General features: G+C 47.4%; 1 protein-coding gene across 40 annotated transcripts in view; it reads right to left on the reverse strand.

Moving 5' to 3' along the window:
- Positions 1-20,864, reverse strand: part of CLASP2 (cytoplasmic linker associated protein 2) — a 175,354-nt gene that overhangs the window by 133,075 nt on the left and 21,415 nt on the right. For all 40 annotated transcript variants that reach the window (XM_029048859.2, XM_029048857.2, XM_029048858.2 and 37 more), the window contains exons 2-6: positions 16,138-16,216; positions 11,143-11,246; positions 9,227-9,318; positions 4,530-4,605; positions 3,242-3,339 (exon numbers count right to left, since the gene is read on the reverse strand). In XM_029048859.2, coding sequence (XP_028904692.1) covers positions 3,242-3,339; positions 4,530-4,605; positions 9,227-9,318; positions 11,143-11,246; positions 16,138-16,216 — 449 coding nt within the window. The remainder of the gene's footprint in view (positions 1-3,241; positions 3,340-4,529; positions 4,606-9,226; positions 9,319-11,142; positions 11,247-16,137; positions 16,217-20,864) is intronic.

Raw genomic sequence — 20,864 nt, forward strand, 5'->3', positions numbered from 1 at the left:
GCCAAGCACTCTACTAAGATACAAGATAATTAGGTCCCACATGGAGCTCACAGTCTAAGGGAGAACAGGGATTGACTCTCCACTGTGCAGTAGGGGAACTGAAGTACAGAGAAGTGAAGCAACCTGCTCAGGGTCACGCAGCAGATATATGGCAGAGCCGGGATTAGAACCCAGGTCCTCTGACTCCCAAGCCTCTGACTCTGCACTAGACCATGCTGCTTCTCTTAACTCTCAAATTCAGCATTAGCCGATAACAAGATTACAGCAGAGTATTACCCCAAAAAACCACCCCCAGAAACTTTACCTGCAGGCTTCACAGACCCATCGGCCGAATGAAAATCCCCCACAAAAAATGCTACAGGCTGGCACACAACAGTTATTGAGTCTCAGTTTCCTCAGCTGTAAAAACGGGGTGAAGACCGTGAGCCCCACGGGGGAACTTCACTTCGCAGACTTTCACCCCGGCCCTCGGCTCTGGCCGAACATTCTGGATCGCTCTCCCGACAAATGGAAAAATCCTAGTCTCCTAACCTCCCATTCTCCTCCTCCGGTTTGGTTTCCTGCCTCGGACCTCACACCTGGCTGCGGATCTCGGCGTTCCTGCCTGAGGTCCCTCCTCCAGCCCACAGAGGACGCGTCCCTCCAACGAAAGGGACCTTGTTTAATAATAATCATCATCACCATAATAATTATGGTATCTGTTAAGCGCTTACTATGTGCCGAGCGCAGTTCTAATCCCCGGGGTAGATACAAATTAATCGGGTTGGACACAGTCCCCGTCCCACATGGGGATCACAATCTTAATCCCCGTTTTTTTTTTTTTTGTTTAACAGATGAGGTTACTGAGGCACACGAGTGAAGTGATTTGCCCAAAGTCACGCAGCAGACACGTGGCGAAGGCGGGATTAGAACCCATGACCTTCTGACGGCCAGGCCCACTCTCTATTCACTACAGCAGCGTGACTTATGGTAGCTGAGGCCAAAGTCCTGTTTTGTTCTCTGTTTTTTAATGGTGTTTGTTAAATGCTTACTAGGTGCCGGGCACCGTAAGAAGCCCTGGGGCAGATACAGCCTAATCAGGTTGGACAGTCCCCATCCCCTCATTTTACAGATGAGGAAACTGAGGCCCAGAGAAGTGAAGCGACTTGTCCGAGGTCACCCAGCCGGCAAGTGGCGGAGCTGTAATGGACTCTCAGGCCCATGCTCTTTCCACGAGGCCATGCTTACAAGTCTGCAAACGGGCAAATTCAGTCAAGCTGAAAAGTGAGCAACCCTCAAAGTGAAACTTACCAGGTGTACTGACACAAAAGGAAAGTCGCATGCACACGCATACATTCTGATCAGTGGGCTTCCATTTCATCTACCAGACAGTATGCAGCATGAGATCATTATTTCACCACCAAAACAGAAAAAATTCCCAAGTACTCTACCGGGATTTCCAGATATCTTACGATGGGTTTCATTGCGATTCAGCTTTAACCAAGACTTGGCTAAGAAATTTTTGCTGGGCTAAAAATGAGGGCTGATCCGTTTTTACCTCTTCGGAACGGCAAGGAAAGATCTTCCAAGGTGCAAGCTTCAGTTACTCTTCTCACCCACAGTTATTTTCAGGATAAATGGGGTAACGAGTTATTTCGAGCTTATCATCTCTGAGCCCCAACCTTTTCTTTAATCGGCAGCAAACATCTCCAAGCAGGCTCCAGAGTAACAGGATTTCTGCCACCCAGTGATGTGTATTTCCAAACAAAGTAGTAAACCCCCGACAAATCAGGGTCTCTGGGAGATCCAGAGCGGCCTCCTTAAAGCTCAGCCTGACCAGCCACGGTTGGAAGGAGACGGGAAGGGTGGTGGGCCATCTGCAGTGATGGGAAAGTCACAGGGAGGACAGGGTTTGAGTGGGAAGATAAGGAGCGCTGTTTTGGACATGCTAAGCTTGGGGTAACAGGAGGGCATCCAAGTAGAGATGTCTTGAAGGCAGGAGGAGATGCGGGACTGCGGAGAAGGGAGAGAGCCATCAGGGCTGGAGATGCAGATTTGGGTAACATCCACATAGAGGAGGTAGTTGAAGCCTTGGGAGCGAATGAGTTCTCCAAGGGAGTGGGTGTAGACGGAGAACAGAAGGGGACCCGGAAACCTGAGGGACCCCCACAGTTAGGGGGTGGGAGGCAGAGGAGGAGCCCGCGAAGGAGACTGAGAATGGGCAGCCAGAGAGATGAGAGGCTTAACAAAGGCTATAGAAAGACAAACTCCTGACTCAGTACAGCCATACAACAGTACAAGTCTTCCAAGCCTCAGAGTCCCACCAAAGGAAAGGAATGTTCTCTCCCGACTCCTCCACAGAAACTTCTCCTCACCAGCCCAGAGTTAAAGCCTTGGACTTGGAAGGTCTGCCAAAGCTTTTCAAAGCGAAAAGGCCGAAAACGAAAAAATGAACCTCCCTGCTCACTCCAGACGAGAAGGGGCATTTCCTAATTCGCCGCGTCTCTGAGGTTGACGACTACGGCGCTAGGGCAGTCGAGGCAGCGTGGCTCGTGGAACCAACCCCTCGGCCCACTGGAGGATGGAGAGGTTTTAACGAGTCAAATGTTTCTTTCCAGGGACCACTTCTGAGTGAATGGTAATAAAGGTCAAATAAATTTCGCCAACCTGAAAACAGACTCCATTTCCGATTACAGACTTGCAAGCAATTAAGATTTCTGCTTATTTTCAAACAAATGTCCAAAGAAACTGTGGGATTTGAGTTTAATTCGTGTACAGGTTAACTTGGTTCCATGTGATTATGCACTGTTTGGCTTTAAATAAATAAATCACTTTCTAACTCAGATTCCCAAAGGCCAACGATAAAAGCCACCTTGATGGGTGCGTGTGTCTCTCGGTGAACTGACATCTGTCCGTTACCCCGAAGCATTCCCATTTCTTCCCCAGTTGCCTTTGACCTTCCCCGCAAACATTAAGAGAGCGTAAACAAAAGCAGTTCCACAGAGGCACAGCTCAGTTTAAAGCTGATGGGGATTCTTGACATCTGCTTTTTAAAACTGGCTCTAAAGAAAATGTTAGATAAGGGGAACAAGTGTGATGGCAATTTGCTTTATGTTAACATGCTATCTCCCCCACCTTTCTCAGTCTTTCTGTCCTTTTGGGCAAACACATTAAACCATTCTCAAAAAACAACCAACACACAAAACGGACACATTCACAAAACGTGTGAGCCAAAAAATGATGGAAAAGGGTAAATGCTTACCTAGTGGGGGGGATTCCTCTTTTGTTGAGATCGATCCGGACTTTCTCTCCTACATGTCTATAAATTTCCACGACAGCAGATATTGCGGCATCTCTCACCTGTCACGAAATTTGAAGATTTTCCAATTTATTTTTTAAAAATGGAATTTAAAAATGTTTAAAGCCAAGCGGTGCATGATCACATGGAACCAAGTTAACCTGTACATGAATTAAACTCAAATCCCAGTTTCTTTGGACATTTGTTTGAAAATAGGCAAATATCTTAATTGCAAAAAAGGTCCCTAAATACATTTTAGAGGTTTTAAGAAATGAGTTTCTGATGGAGAGTTGCGGGTTTGGAAGATGCAGCCAACGTTTCAAATCTGGAAGTTTTTCCCTCGGATTCGTTGGGGTGCGATTGCTTTGGAGAAATTAATTAAGCACTATCTCTATTAACAGTAAATCAAGACTGAAGAGGGAGGAGGCTTTTCTTTAACTTGCATGTTTTTTGGAAAAATATTAATATACTGTGGCCTACCCTCGCCTCCAGTTTACCTAGAGCAATTCAAAAACATGAATCATACCACCAAAGAGGTAGGATAGCTAATTTTAGAGGACCAAGAGATGCGATTTCCTCAGAAAATTTTACCTTCGCTTCAGAGCAGACCAGGCAGGAGAAAATATGTTCTGATAAGGCCGCCAAAAGCGTGTTCAGACATTACAACTTAAAATCACCCGAGTGAAAAGATCATCATTTCTTTAGAAGGGAGAGGTTTTCGGGTGAGCTAGCCTGGTTCCTCCTTCGGGTCTTGCGTATGGGACTAAAATATGAGCCAGGCACAAAGCACGATTTATTAAATACCTTTTCTAGAGATGCAGAGTTACGGCATTTAAGGCCTGATCTAGATAGAAAAAGAATTCTGGGTGGCTAGGCCTGAGTTTACTTAAGAGATCTTTCTTCTGAACGGAAACCATGGCCGGATTTGACTCCACGCCAGCTCCCAAAGCACCCAATCCCAACCTCAATCCTCAGGGCTTGCCCTTCTGGGCTTTTACTCAGTTCTTAGAAAACGCATTCACAACCAGCATTTTCTCTAACCTATCATTCTTCTCAGACTACTGGAACCTCCATAGCCATTACCGACCGCTCGGTACGGTGCTTCGCATACAAATGTTGGATAGCGTCGATTAACACTGTGCCTCTCCACGTCTCTACGGGCACGACTACTAATGTCGACAAAGAGCCGATACGGGATGTTAGTTTAAAAATTAAGCTATTTAGAGAAATGAATGAATGAAAAATTCCTTACCTGACTGTTGGAATCTCCAAATAAGACGCACAAATGGGGGACCAACTTGCTGAGCATTAATGATTGTGCACCATAGCTAAAAATATATTTTTTAAAATGTCATTTTCACTTGAAAAAAAATTCCGTTAAGAAGAAATGAAATCTGAGGTTTAATTACAATGACGCCCACAATTCCAATCAATCATTCTTTGGACCTCATTCAAGCCTCTGTGAACCAAACAAATATTTTCTGGAACTTTTTTACTCTTTCAAAGCCATCAAAGTTTATTCCCATTTCAATTATAAAGGAAACGGGCTGGGGGCAAATAAGCCACAGATGATTCAAGACTACTGGTAACTGACAGACTGAGCAAATTATGCATTACAGGAATGAATACAGCATTTAAGCAATTATGAAAAATGTCCATTTTTCCCAAAAATATTCTAACCGCACAATTTCAGTCAAACATGCACAAGGACACTAATTTAGAAGGATTGTTGCATAGCTCTTTATTGTACAAACTATAGCATTCTTTCAAACCCGGTAAACTGCATTACACCAGCAGTCTCTCTCTAGGATTTTTTTTTTTTTTGCCAGTACATTTGATTTAGCTGCTGGATAAAATAGAAACATCCTCACTGTAGGTATGTGTATGGGGCTTCGGGGCACTGCTCCTTTGAAGGATGCCAAGGGAAGAGGACATTGCTGGGCAAGGAAAAACTACGAAGTAAGAAAAAAGCAGAAGACATGCAGAAAGGTAGGCAGGGGAGGGTTACAAGTGGTGAAAATGAGAAAAAGACAACAGGAGTTGAAGGGAGTAGGGTCTATTGACTCTGGAGATCCGGGTTCGAGTCCCCGGTCCACTGCTGGCCTGCCATGTGACCGCCGCTTTTCTGCTGCTTGACCTTGGGCAAGTCGCTTGACTTCTCTGTGCCTCAGTTTCCTCATCTGTAAAATGGGGATTAACACCATGAGCCCCATGTGGGACAGGGACTGTGTCCGACCCTATTTTCTCGCATCTCCCCCAGCGCTTAGTACAAATCCTGGCACACAGTAAGCATTTAACATATCACAGTTATTATTATTACCATGTGGCCTTGGGAGAGTCACTTCGGCTCTCCGGTCCTCAGTTTCCTCAACCAGACTCATTAAGGGCAGGGAACATATCTGCTAATTCTATCGTCTTGTACTCTCTCAAGCCCTCAGTACGCTGCTTAGAGTAACTGCTCAATAAATATAACGTTGATAACCATAAAATGGGCATAAAACAGATCCGAAGTCTTGTGGGACAGGGACCGTGTCTGACCTCGCAACCTCATCGATACCCCAAAGTAGCCCCGAACATTAAACACTGAATAAATGCCATTACTGACCTGATTATCTTATATCTTCCCCCGGGGTTAGAACGGTGCACGTGGAAAGCACTTAACGGTGATTATTCTCCCCCTTTAGACTGTAAGCTCGTTGGCAGGGAATGCGTCTACCAACCGTTATACTGTCCTCTCCCAAGCGCTTGGTTCGGGGCTCTGCCCACGGAAGGCGCTCAATAAATACGAGTGATTGAATATTATCACTGTTATCATTCAAGAGGTCTTGCCCGTTTGGCTAAGCTCCCCAGAATGAGCAGAGGTTTATCGGATCAAGTGGAAAATAAAGGGAAGCCCTCTTGACAGCTCCTTCGAACCCAAGGCTCTGAGCTTAAGCAGCCGTTGCCTGGTCCTGCTACCTCTCAGACGCCTCCTGCTCGGGTCTGGCTTCTTTAACGGAGCTCGACGACTCCCCGGTCCCAAGTGTAACTAAAGTCTGCTTGCTCCTAAATTCTCACCAGAGCTACATTGGGCAGGCCAGACACGTCGCTATCGAGCCGCCCCCTCCAATTCAAAAGCTGCATCTGACTGGATTGCTATTACTGCCATTTAGGATTTCTCACGGTCTCCAGTTTTAAACTTCTGAAATTTCCGGTGATAATGCACCCAATTCTCCGCAAAAAAGGAAAAGTACATCATCACCATCATTTCGACTTATCACCTCCGGGAGGCCAACCCCGGTTCATTTCTCCCCCAGTTTTATCCCACCTGGACTGTAAGCTCGTCGCGGGCAGGGAACGTGCCTTCCCGTGCTGGCTCTGTTGTACTCTCCCAAGCGCTTAGGACGCTTGGGAGAGCGTACTTAGAGCGCTTAGAGAAGCAGCGTGGCTCGGTGGAAAGAGCCCGGGCTTGGGAGTCAGAGGTCATGGGTTCGAATCCCGGCTCTGCCACTTGACAGCTGTGTGACTCTGGGCAAGTCACTTCACTTCTCCGTGCTCATCTGTAAAATGGGGATTAACTGTGAGCCTCACGTGGGACAACCCGATTACCCTGTATCGACCCCAGCGCTTAGAACAGTGCTCTGCACACAGTAGGCGCTTAACAAATACCAACATCATTATTAGTAGTAGTACGGTGCTCTGTACACCCTGTCAGCGCTTCATAAATACCACTGATCTGATCTGTTTTCAAAGAACTGCTTGCTGCAACTTCACTATTCCGTGGAGCTTGCAAGGAATTTTACTGACCGAGCTGAAGGTGAGCAGAGGAGGAGAGAAGGAAGCGGGGGAAGAAGCTGCTGACAGACCGGTTGGGGAAGCCAGGAAGGAAAGTGCGGCGGGTTTCGTTTCAGTTGGCTTGCCATTCCCAACGGCTGCAACCGGGAGAGGGGAAAATTCGGGACCCCCCCCCCGCCCCCCCCCTCCGAACCGTTGTCCCGGGCAGCCATTTCGAAGGCCCCTGCCTCTTGGATCTCCTTCTTTAGAGACTCCCAGAGTTGCAGGTGCTTAGGAAGCAGCTTCTGGGGGAGACCGACCAGCCAGAAATGGGGAGCAAGAAGCCTCAGCTCTTTCTTTGCCGCGGGTTGGGGAGGAGTGTTTCCACATCAGGGCCAGAGGCGGGAGGGAAAACCTGCCCGTGTCGAGCACGAGTCAGCCTCGGCCGCTCACCGGGTACGTCCGGCTGTCCAGATTTTTAGCAATGACACTGTAATGGCGAAACGGATCGGGTCCCACATAGAGGAGATCGGCAGGAGGGGAACGGATCAGCTGCATCCAAAGCGCTCAGTACAGTGCTCTAAGATACGACCGGTTGATTTACTTTCCCAGGCATGCCTGCCGATGGAAATGTGTTCCATTAACTTCCATTTTCCCATTATCTGCAACAATTCTTCCAGCCCTCATAAAAGGGTAAAAGAAGGGTTAACCCGATGGCTTTTCATTACTAGCTTATTAGTGTTAATACGATTCAAAATTATACTACTAAATTCTTAGAAAAGTATAGATTTGACGCTTTAAAATCCCTGGGAGGCAACGTGGCCCTGGTGGGACTGGGAGTCGGGGACCCTGGGTTTTGGCCCCAGCTCTGCCACCTGCCCGCTGGGTGAACTTGGGCGGGTCACTGAACTTCCCTGGGCCTCAGCTTCCTCATCAGTAAAGTGGGGACAGGATGGCTGTTCTTTCTCCCTCTTAGACAGCAAGACAGGGGTATGTCCAGTCAAACTGACATCTCCTCCAGAGCTTAGCGGGGCTTGGCATCTAGTGAGTGCTGAATAACATCGTCACCATCATTATAACCTATCGACGTCAAGAAAAATCCACTCGCAGCCAAACACACGTACCCAAATCGATAAAGAGCCGCTTCGGCCGGCTCGAAGAAAAAATTCCGCCGCTCATAATTCCCCGTTGAAGATTGGCTGTCATTTCCAAGGCTTTCCTGATAGGGAGGGCTCATTCCATTAAACAAGGATTTACCCTCGAGCCCCCAGAACGGATCGGGGAGCCAAGACATCACCCGCCCGGGGACATTTGGGGAGCACTTGGCCTCCCGTTCTTTTTTCTTCCAAGGTTCCCAAGACACCGATCCCACCCTTCGAGAGAAGCAGCGTGGCCTAAGGGATACGGCCCGGGCCTGGGACTCGGAAGGACCTGGGTTCTAATCCCGGCTCCGACAGTTGGCTGCTGTGACACCTTGGGCAAGCCACTTCGCTTCTGTGTCTCAGTTACCGCAACTGTAAAATGGTGATTAAGACTGTGAGCCCCACGTGGGACAAAGACTGGGTCCAACCTGACTAGCCTGTAAATACCCTAGCGCTTAATCTAGTGCCTGGCACACAGCAAGTGCTAACAAAGACCATTTGAAAAAACGAAAACAGACAACTCAGTCACTTTAGTCCCCGGAGATAAAAAGCAGCAATAATAATGGTTCTGTGTTAAGCGATTACTATGTGCCAAGCACCGTACGAAGCACTGGGGTAGATACAAATTAGTCAGATTGGACAACAGTCCCTGACCCACGTGGGGCTCACACCCTTATTCCCCATTTTACAGACGAGGGAACTGAGGACCAGAGAAGTGAAGCGACTTGCCAAGGACACCCCCAAGTGCCGGAGCCAGGATTAGAACCCAGGTCCTTCTGACTCCCGGGCCCGGGCTCTATCCGTTAGGCCACAGAGTTTCTGCGGAAGCAGCTCTGGCAACGAGACGGCAGGGGCTCTTCCAGGAAATCCCTCTTGGCTCTCACCTTCAGGACAGTCTCCGAAAAGCACATCCCATCTGCCCCTGGCAGCTGAGATCCCTTGGCTCTGGAGCTCTGCCCAAGGACCCCAAGCCCACTTATTCCACGTCTCGTTCGTGGGGGAGAAACAGAAAAGCAAACTAATGAATTGCATTTTATATAAATATCAAGCTTACGTGTTTAAAGTCGCTATCAGACACAAACACACGCCTTCTCGTGATCGATAATTCTTGTGCTTAAAACCGACGACCAGCTGTTCCCAAATGTACTATTGAAAAAGAGAATTTCCATCAGTAATTGAAAAATCAAGTTATTCTTCTCTTCCCCTTGCAAAAGTCCCACCAATTCTTCCCTTAAAACGCCTCTTTCGCTTGCCAATGTTGTTTCCATTTTACTCTCCAGCTCCCGCTTCCCACCATCAGTTGAGGGATTTTCCTTGCTCTTGCCGCTTTTCCCAATTTGCTCATTCCCCCTCTGTGCATGCCTGAAAAATCCTCTCTCTTCAGAACTATGTTTGCAGCGAACAAAAACGTGCAACTTCATATTCCTTAAACATCAGCTACTGACGAGCCACGCCTGCACAGAACAAGCTGTGATCGCGAGGATTACTATTTTTTTGAAAATTAAATCGAGGGCGGAATCAATACTCGCCGGGGAGGCCGGAGAGATGAGGCGTATTCTGCCAAAACTCCCAGCCCCACTTCAGAATCCTCTTCGGGAACCTGAGACCCACATATGCTAGGGATTGGCAGACTGTACTGAGATAGTAACCCCACAGAACTCATGTAGATATCCGTAATTTATTTATACTAAAAATGGCCTCTAAGAGGTCTTCCTCTCTTACCTAAGCCCCCTTTCCTCTTCTCCCACTCCCTTCTGCGTCGCCCTTTATTCATTCCCCTGTCCCAGCCCCACAGCGCTTATGTCCGCATCGGTAATTTATTTCTATTAATGTCTGTCTCTCCCTCTAGACTGTAAGCTCGCTGTGGGCTGGGAATGCGTCTGTTATACTGTCCTACTAAGGTCTCCCAAGCGCTCAGTACGGCGCTCTCCACAGAGTAATCGACTTGCCCGACTATAGGGACCTGCCAGGCCCCATCCCTCTCCTTGTTGACCCTGCTGCCCTCCCTGCCTCAGCCCCCGGGCAGCCCCGGGCTGTGTCCTGCAGGCTGACGGCAACTGAGGGGAGCAGTTCACACACGCCCCGCCGCACCCCGGCTCAACAAGGGCCGTCAGGGAGGAATCCGTGGTGGGGCACCAACCAACCCGTGTCTTCACGCGCCTGGAAACGTGGCCACGCAAACCGACTAGTTTCCCATCCTCCTAGAATGCAGGGCTTTGGGATTTCACACCCCCGCTCTGTCGCGCCGACACAGATATCGGTTTTGCCCACGCAGACTCGGCCCCTGTCCATGCCGCAATTTCCAACTGAGAGACAGAAGACGGCATTTTGACCTCTCCAGAAGAGCAGCTATCCCCTTAACTTTAAGAGCTTTCGGGCCTTCGTTGTCATTAAAATCCCAGTTGTCCAGTATGGCTTCAGCGAGAACAACATCGCCTAGTAATTTTTCATCATTCCCTAAGTCTGCCGTTTGTCTGAAACACTGCAGAAGGCTTCCACGTGTGTGATAGTGAATTTTTTTTGAGGTACGATGATAGTGAAAACTTCTCCCCGGTCTTAAAGGCAACCGTTACAAATGTATTCACTGGGATGATGTATTTAAAAAAAAAAAAATCAAAAATCTCCTGGCAATTTATTCTTGATACATCTCTCATTCGGAGCCCGATTTATTTCTGCTCTATTAACTCACCTCGTTGAGGGCGGACTATTTTCCTGTGCACGTAAAATACTAATCGCATTATTATTATGCACACCATAAATGTTACAGCTCTAACAATCTGCCTCTAGCCAGGGTCCTGATGCAATAGAAAAATATTTATCTGCATCAAGCTGACTGTTTCTTTGGGCCTCTTTTTCTTTTAATCTAGCCTGCGTGTCCGACTCGGCAGGTGAGTGGAATATTTCTAGACTGGACAACCGAAGTGTTTAATCGTTCAGAGAAGACAGCGAAACTCCCAAGGATGTGCCTACCATTGGTGAGGCTGCTTGGTCCATTAACTTCAATATCAAATTCTGGGATTGTTCTCGAACTTGATCTTTGGCATCTCCCATCCGATCGATCAAAGCTAGAAGAACTGAAGGGAAGGAGAGAAAAACGGACCAGGTTTATGACAACGTTTGGCGCTATAATGTCGTATCACGTTCTTTTAAAAAATAATAATAATCGTAGTATTTGTTAAGTGATTACTATGTGCCACTAGATACTAAGTGCTGGGGGGGGATAACAAGCAAATCGGGTTGGACACAGTCTGTTCCACGTGGAGCTCACTGTCTCCATCGCCATTTTACAGATGAGGGAACTGAGGCGTAGAGAAGTGAAGCAACTTGCCCAAGAAAACACAGCCGACAAGTGGCAAAGCCAGGATTAGAACCCGTGACCTTCTGACTCCCGGGCCTGTGCTCTTTCCACTACCCTACCACCACTCTATCCAAAAAGCACGGTGCAGACATGCTGGGGGAAACTGACGGCACAACATTTTCTGTTGAGCTTAATCCTGAAGGGTAGCAATTTGAGGCCAAGACAGCACAAGGTTTACAGTTGTCCCTGATTACATTTTCTGATTATAACTCAAGGCCAACCCACCTCCTTGAATTCAGACATCATTCACAGCTGCTGTCTTAGAACAGACCCGCTGCCAGGAGAGGTGAAGTCTGGGATGTAAACTCCTCCCCACCTCCCCTCTTTGTCATCCAAATATTCAGGTGTCCCTCCTACTTCAACTGTGAACCCCAAAAAGTGCTTAGTACAGTGTCTGGCACATAGTAAACGCTTAATACATGCCATAATTATTATAGGACGGGGACTGCGACTGGCCCCGTTGATCTATCTACCCCAGTGCTTAGTACGGGGCTCGGCACAGGGTAGGGGCTCAACAGATACTCCCCGGACATTTCAGACACCAAATGCACTGCTGAATCGATTAAACCGAAATTCTGATCCTAAAAATAGGGAAGAGACCGTGAGCCTTTCCGAAAAATGTAGGAATTTGAGTGAAAAACGTTCCTTCCTACATTTATCTAAAGCTGGAAGAAGAAAATCGGTACCGAGCAATAACTCAATTGGGAAATACATCTAATTAAGGTGGCCATGGAGGAGTTCTCTCTTTTTTTTCTGGTACTTGTCAAGTGTTTATTCTGTGTCACACACTGTTCTAAGTGCTGGGAAAGGTACCAGTTAAGTCCTAAATGGGGTTCCCAGTCTAAGGAGGAGGGAGAACATGTACCCCCACTTTAGAGTTGGGGTAACTGAAGGCCAGAGAAGCGAAGTGACTTGCCCACGGTCACAAAGCAATCGACTGGCAGAACCGGGATTGGAACCCAGGTCCTTCCAACTCCCAGGCCTGGGACCTCTCCACTAGGTCGTGCTGCTTCTACCAGTGGGTTCGGTAAACATGTCTCCAGCCCCCAACACCCTTGGAGCCTTACAGTTACCTTACAGTTACCTGATTACCCTGTATCTACCCCAGTGCTCAGAACAGTGCTCTGCACATAGTAAGCGCTTAACAAATACCAACATTATTATTATTATTATTGTTAGAGGGGGAGAATGTGTCCGATAATGCAGCCCAAAGTTTCGGGTGGCTGGTGGTGAAAGCAAACTGCGTTTGGATCGGAACTGACGCACTTCTTTAGCTTTCAGAAATTTGGGGTGACGACCATTTTTAAACCACCCATAATGGCCCTTCCCTGTACTGACTAAAGTAGGGGAGGAAAGACAGGTATCCGGTTGACAATCCAAACTAATTTGTCTCCAGATATTACTCCACAGCCTAAATCTGAGTGAATCCACTTTCTTAGTGGGAACGCCAGACCAGCCTGCCTTAGGCTGACATGATTACAATTCAGCCCCTAAAACGTTTCGGGCATCAGCAAAGCATAATGAAGCATTTCGTTTCAGCTTCTCATCTGTCATCTGAGCTCATGGAAGGGTGACATGGCCTCTGGCAGCACACCCTGGGCAGCGAGGTCTGACTGGAAACTAAGGATCACCACCCTCGAAAGCTGCCGCTATTGCTCCGACAAAACACTGTTGCCTAGGAAATTGAATGCATTTCCTTTTGCCCTTTTGGCCTTTTCATAAATGCCCTAATGTGGGCTCCCGGGTCTGATAATAGGGTATTATTTCCCAAATTGCCCGCTATCCTCGACTGTGAGGAACTGAGAAAAACAGGGAGCTTATTAAATATATTTCCCCCTAAATAATCTTCAGGGTTCTTCCTCCAGAAAAAGAAAATAGTTCAACTTGTCCATAAAATAATAAAAAAGTCATTACATGCTCTGATATGCTTTGGCTGCATAATATATGCAAATTCCATTAATCACACAGAAGCAGCTTTTACTACAATCTTATGAAATACTGGCGTCTTGAAAATGCTTAACTAGGCAAAGAAGTACTATTTCAAGGGACTTGGAGGTCAAAATTCAAGCATTTTTAAGTGAATATAGTATTTTACTTCAGAGCATTTTCAAGGCTCTGGTTTTGCAGTGGTCGACGCTACATTTTAAATAATATATTTGGGCATTAATACACTACCCCAATTTTTTTTTCCTATCTGTTAAGCACTTACTATGAGCCAGGCATTGTTCTAAGCACTGGGGTAAATAGAGACTCCTCAGGTTGGATGCAATCTATATCCCATATGGGGCTCACAACCTTCGTCCCCCTTTTTCAGATGAGGTAACTGAGGCCCAGAGAAGTTGCTCACAATCTTCACCCCCCTTTTTTAGATGAAGTAACTGAGGCCCAGAAAAGTAAAGTGACTCGTACAAGGTCACACAGCAGACAAATGGCAGAGCGGGGATTAGAAGCCAATTGACTTCCGGGCCCGTGCTCTACCCACTAGGCCATGCTGCTTGTGCTCCAATTCCAATTTTCTACCAAATTCCAAATGGAATTGCTCCAATTCCATTTCTACCCAAATAAAAATAAAGCTATTTGTTAAAACTAGCGTGTGGGACAAAATCTAAAGGGCCCCAACATACTGGTTAGTACTTTAAGTTTTCTCAGGAAAGCAGTTTCCATATTTCCCTAGACAATAAGCTCGCTGTGGGCAGGAATGTATATCTGTTACATTGTTGTGTTTTATTCTCCCAAGTGCTTAGTACAATGTTCTGCACCCAGAAAGTGCTCAATAAATACTACTGATTGATTACAAAATGACACTTGGTATAACTGAGTGAGGACGGGACATACTGCAGAACAACTGGCTTGTCTAGATAAAAATTAGATACAAAACATACAACTGTCTCAGTGGATATTCATTAGCCTACTTGATCAACTCCTACTTCCTCTCTTTGGAAATGGCTTTCAGCCTGTTGTCCGAGATTAATGACCAAAACCCACGCTAAACAGTAAAAGTGGTCACCTCAGGTAGAGCCTTAAGGGCAAATCAACCCAAATTAAAAAGGTAATTTCAACCGACGAGCATCCGACCGACCTCGTATCTACCCCGGTGCTCAGTACAGTGCCCGGCACATAGCGAGCGTTTAACAATTAACGATGTCCGAAAGGTTTTCTTCCACAACCTGGATCCCGAAGTTTCCGTCCCTGTCCCGGTACCGTATCCAACCTCGGCACTTCTTTTTCCAGGGTTACACTGGGCTGTTTTCCGACCGACTGTTGGAAAGATGGCTACCAGGTCTCACCTCAATCAGGTCAAACTCCTCTCCAGAGAAAGAGAAAGCGGGCTGGATGGACACAAAGCAGCCAAACACGGAAGGGAGTTTGAGAAGATGAGGGTGGGGGGGAGAAGAGCGATCTGACCAGACTGCTGTGACTAACACCCAAGAATACTCCCGCCTGCATGGAAATGAGTAAATAGGTATACAGATAAAAGGGAGAAATGGAGGAAGAGAGGAGAAAGGGAAAAATCGAAGTAGAAAGAGACGACAGGGAGTACGTTAGGAGGCGCGCGGGTTAGTGAAAGGTGGAGGTGAGCGAAAAGGGACTGAAGGTGATTTGGGGAGACAGAAAACGGGAGATAGGAAGATGAGGAAGAGACGAAGAGTAAGTAGGAGAAGGAGGTCAACCAAACAAGAGGATGCTCAGACAGGTGGAATGTAGCTCTAACAACATCAGAATGAAATGGGGAGCAGTGGGGCTTAGTGGAAAGAACCTGGCCCCAGGATTCGAAAGGACGGGGGCTCGAATCCTGGCTCCGTCCGCTGTGCGGCCTTGGCCAAGATGCTTAATGACCCTTTGCATCAGTGTCCTCAACTCTAAAATGGAGATTCAATATCCGTTCTTCCCCCTACAATGCGAGCTCAATGAGGGACAGAGACTGTTTCCGACCCGTTGAACTTGCATCTCCCTCGGCGCTTAGAGCAGTGCTCAGCACATAGTAAGCGCTTCACAAATACCGAAATTAAAACCACCACCACCACCACCACCACACGAAACACAAACAAAAGGCTCTCCATTAGTGGCCAGCGAAAAGAAGAATGGGCCCGCTGGCTGAAAGAGGAGAAGAGCCACACTTCTGAAGACGAAGAAATCCCAACTCACTGGTGGGCTGGGAACGTGTCTGCTAATTCACTTGTACTGCGCTCGCCCAAGCGCTTACTACACTGCTCTGCACGTAGTAAGCGCTCAATAAATACCCCTGATTGATGGGTCCCAGCCAGAAGAATCGGGAAGAGCCCTGAAGACCACGTCTGAGTCACAGTTCATCTTGTGGTCTAATTGCGTGGCTTCCCCACCCGTTTCAAATCATTTTTCTGGAATCGTCATGAGTAATAACAATGATGATAATAATATTTATTAAGCGCTTACTACGAGTCACGCACCGTTGTAAGCGCCGGGGTAGAGACAAGATAATCAGGTTGGACACAGTCCCTGTCACATACAAGACTACCAGTCTTAAGGATTCACCCATATTGTAGTTGCCCTCCATGTAAGAAAAGGGCAGCACTCTCGTAGATAGTTTGAAAAATACAGCGAGTTGAAAGTATGTGTTTCCAACTTACCCGTTGCTATATATGATTTAAATCGCGTTGATAGTCTGTCTAAAAAGGCACTTAGAATATCTAATCCAAGTAAGGCCACCTGTTAAAAACAAAAAGAACAAGAATTTACACATGCAGTCATATCATTGGTCAGTTCCTTAATAACCCATTCAAATCACTGTCCTAAACCAGAGATGCTGAAGTCCTGATTTCTCTCTCTCTCTCTCTCCTTTTTTAAAAAACGGTATTAAGCGCTTCTATGTGCCAAGCACTGTACTAAATGCTGAGGTAGATACAAGCTAGTCAGTTTGGTCACAGACCATGTCCCACATGGGGCTCACTGTCTTAATCGCTATTTACAGGTGGGGGAACTGAGGCACAGAGACTTGCCCAGAGTCACACAGCAGACAAGTGGGAGAGCCGGAATTAGAACCCAAGTTCTCTGACCCCCAGGCCGGTGGTCTATTCACTAGACCAGGCTGTTTTACGCTGGTTCCGCATCCCACTTCTACCATAGGATTGCCATATGACCACGAGCAACTCACGACTTCTCGGTTTCTCAGTTTCCTCACCTATAAAAATGGAGATAAGACACCTGTTCTCTCTCCTTTAGACTGTCAGCCCAGGGAGGCCAGGGACTGTGCCTGATTTTGTTTATAACGTATCTCCCCCTGCACTGAGTACAATGCTTGGCACATAGTACGCACTTAACAAATACCCCAATTATGAGAAGGATGAGTCTCGGTCCCTAAAAATTGGGGCTGAGAGCCTGCAGAGAGGAATGGATTATAGCACTACTGGCTTGCACTAAACAGTCACACTGTCGCCATCCTGACAATCAGTGTTATTTACTGAGCACTTACTACGTGCAGATGACCGTAATGATAATAATAACATTAGTGTTCGTTAAGCGCTTACTAAGTGCCAGGCATTATTCGTTTCATTCAATCGTATTCATTGAGTGCTTACTGTGTGCAGAGCGCTGTACTAAGCGCTTGGGAGGTACAACTCGGCAATATAGTCAAGCCCTGGGTAGACACGAGATAATTAGGTAGGACACGAGCCCTGTCCCTCATGGGGCTCACCATACTAAGTGTTTGGAAGATTACGATATAACATAGTTGAAAGACACGCCCCGCCTGTGAGTTTACGGTCTAGGCCGGGGGGAGACAGATCCACGTCCTTCTGCCTCCCGGCCGTACAACCCTCTGTGGCGGCTTCATCCACGTTAACCGGCTACAGGTCGAGTCACTCAATCAATCAGGCTGGAGTTGCTTGCTCGTCACCAATATCACCTCCGCAACATTCAGAGGCATGGGAAGGCTGGTTCCCTTTGAGAATCTCACTGTAGGTAAGGCACGGGACTCCCAACTCTGTTATACCGTACTCCCCCAAGTGCTTCAGGACAGTGCTCGGCACACAGCAAGTGCTTAATACCACTAGATAAAGATAATAGATTATCTTTCTGCAGAAACGTTCTGGGCCTGTCACCCCCGTCTTCAAAAATCTCCAGTGGGTGCCTATCAACCTTCGCAGGAAGCAAAAATTCCTCGCTCTTGGCTTCGAAGCTCTCCATCCCCTTGCCCCCTCCTACCTCACCTCCCTTCTCTCTTTCTACCGCCCACCCCGCACGCTCTGCTCCTCTGCCGCCCACCTCCTCACGGTCCCGCGTTCTCGCCCGTCCCGCCGTCGACCCCCGGCCCACGTCCTCCCGCCGTCCTGGAACGCCCTCCCTCTTCACCTCCGCCTCTCTTCCGTCTTTCAAAGCCCTACTGAGAGCTCACCTCCTCCAGGAGGCCTTTCCAGACTGACTGAGTCCCCCTTTTTCTCTGCTCCTCCTCTCCTCCCCATCGGCCCTACTCCCCCCCTCTGCTCTACCCCACAACACTGGTGTATATTTGAACATATTTATTATTCTATTTATTTTATTAATGAAGTCTATATTCCTATTTCGATGCTATTAATGTCTACCTATTTGCTTTGTTGTCTGCCTCGCCCTTCTAGACTGTGAGCCCGTTGTTGGGTAGGGATTGTCTTTGTTGCCGAATCGTACTTTCCAAGAGCTTAGTCTAACGCTCTGCACACAGTAAGTGCTCAATAAATACGTCTGAATGAATGAACGCATGAATACCACTGTCTGACTGAGGGATCTCGAACCCGGCTCAAAACAGAACTGTTTCGCTACCAACTTAATCTGTTTATCGGACTCGATCATTTTCAGTGACTGCTTTCTGTGCGCAGAGCACTATCCTAAGCGCTTGGGAAAGCACAGTGCAACAGGCTTGGAAGACACGATCCCTGCCCACGAGGAGCTTGCGACCTACAGACGTTAAGACAGACCGGGGATAGGAGAAATACGGCATAAGAATATTTGCAATTATCATAAGGCTGGGGTGAGCATCAAAGTGCTTACGTTTAAAGCCAACGCAGAGAAGAGAGTGGACAAGGAGGACAGAGGGCTCAGTCTGGGAAGGCCTCATGGAGGAGACGTGATTTTTAGCAGGGTTTTGAAAGGTGGGGAGAGGGGTGGACTAGCGAATATGAAGTGAGGAGGGAGTTCCAGGCCAGAGGGAGAATTTGGGCAAGGAATCAGCGGCGGGATAGACAAGATGGAGGTACAGAGAGTAAGTCAGGGGTGTGGAGTGTGCAGGCTGGGCTGTAGTAGGCCATCACCAAGCTTAGATAGGAGGGAGAGAGCTGGCTTTAAATTCACACTGGAAATACAGCATTTCTCCGCCACTTCTACTGTTGTACTTCGGTAAAAGTGAAAGATTACATCGATCCCAAGATTCACCCCTTTAGGACTTTTCACTGGAATGGAGAGGCAGGCAGTAGTTGTCCAATGGTTAGATTTATAGGATTGCTCACTATCAAAGTCACTCTGCATTTCAGCCCCGTCCCCTAGAGATTGCAGACAAATGTTTTAGGGGAATTCCACTTTAAATCATTTTTCTTATTTACAAGGGATCTGTTATCTTAATGCTCACGTATAAATCACATACTTGGGAGGGGAGGAATTTTTCCTCCAATTAAGCCAAAGAAAACCACAAAGTAACTGCTTCCTGTCATATTCCATTCTCCTGCTCTGAACTTCAGAATTCCAAAAGGGAGTTACCCTCTAGATCGTTGTATATTAATGAATGGAAAGTTACGATAACTGACCAAGTACAAGGCTATTTTCCAGATTGTTTCAACTACCCATACTTCAGCAGTTTCCGCGGACTACCCCCGAGTATGCCACTAACAACCCGGGACTCCAGGTGAAATCCCAGTTCCCATCTGAATACTGCGGACAGAACGATTCCGTGTAGTCCTGGGGCTCAGCTTGGCCAGGCGGGGTTTTCTCAACCTCTGTGTATCTCAACCGCTAACAATCAAAAAGAAATAATCTATAACAGCGGTACTTGTTAAGTGCTTCCTCTGTGCCAACCGCTGTTCTAAGCGCTGGGAAAGATACGAGTTAATCAGGTTGGACTCACAACCTTGGGGCTCACGCTCAATCCCCATTTTACAGATGAGGGAACGGAGGCCCAGAAGTGAAGCGACTTACCCAAGGTGACGCGGCAGACGTGTGGCGGAGCCGGGAGTAGAACCAGGTCCTTCTGGGTATTTATTGCGTGCTTACTGTGTGCAGAGCACTGTACTAGGTGTTTGGGAGAGCACAATATAACAGGGTTCAAATGAGCTTACGGTCTAGAAAGGGAAACGACTTCCAAACTTCGTATCCGAAGACAGAGAACCCACACAAAGTGCCAAGGCTACATCAGACCAACGGCGACGGGATACGTGGAAGGACGGTGTGGCGGGAATGCGTCTGTGACACTGTTCCACTGTATTCTCCCTTAACGCTCAGTACAGCGCTCTGCCCGCAGTAAGCGCTCGACAGAGACCGTTGATTGATGGCCGCCCTCCTCGACCTACGACCTAACGATTGGAGCATAGTATCGTCCCAAACTTTCCCCTTAAGATGGGCCATTTATCCAATAATGGATCCAAACCTACCTGGAGTCTACTGATACTTCCCACCTACACGGTTTACCGCGGCTACAAGTCCATTCCCTTTAAAGGCTGTGGGAATGCGTTCCTTTAATTTTCAATCTTGGGCAAGTCACAACTTCTCTGGGCCTCAGTTACCTCATCCGTAGAATGGGGATTAAGAGCGTGAGCCCCACGTGGGACCGTGTCCGACCTGATTTACTTGTATCTACTCCAGTGCTTAGAACAGTGCCTGGGCAGGCAGTAAGTGGCTAACAAGTACCATAATTATTATAATTATTCTAAATCTACCACCTTCGAGCTTCGATGCGTGGCTCCCTAGTCCTTGAGGGGTGAGATCTGAAGGGCAAATCCGTTTCCACCCTGTCGACATCCTTCGTGACTGTGGAAACTTCACTCTCGTTCCTTCTCAACCTCCGTCTTTCTGATCGGAAGAACGCTGATCTTTTCAGATTACCCTTGGGTGGTCGCTGTTCTACTCTGCTCTTTGGTTTGTCTTCTTTCCCAGTGCCTCTGAATGGAGTACGAGTCGGTTATTTGGATAACAGCTCCGAGAGCACGTTTTTAAAGTCTTCCACCGAATGCCAGAGGAACAGGGTCAGGACACAGGGTGGAACACGGAGGAAGCTGTTGTTTTTTTATAAACGTCCATCGACGTAATTTTAAAATTTTAACGTCTCGGACTTGGGGACTTATTCAGAAAAGTCTGCTTCAGTAACAGCCTGAATTAAAAAAAAAACCACCACGTGAAA

Source organism: Ornithorhynchus anatinus, chromosome 21, assembly GCF_004115215.2.
Source record: "Ornithorhynchus anatinus isolate Pmale09 chromosome 21, mOrnAna1.pri.v4, whole genome shotgun sequence".
Lineage (NCBI taxonomy): Eukaryota > Metazoa > Chordata > Mammalia > Monotremata > Ornithorhynchidae > Ornithorhynchus > Ornithorhynchus anatinus.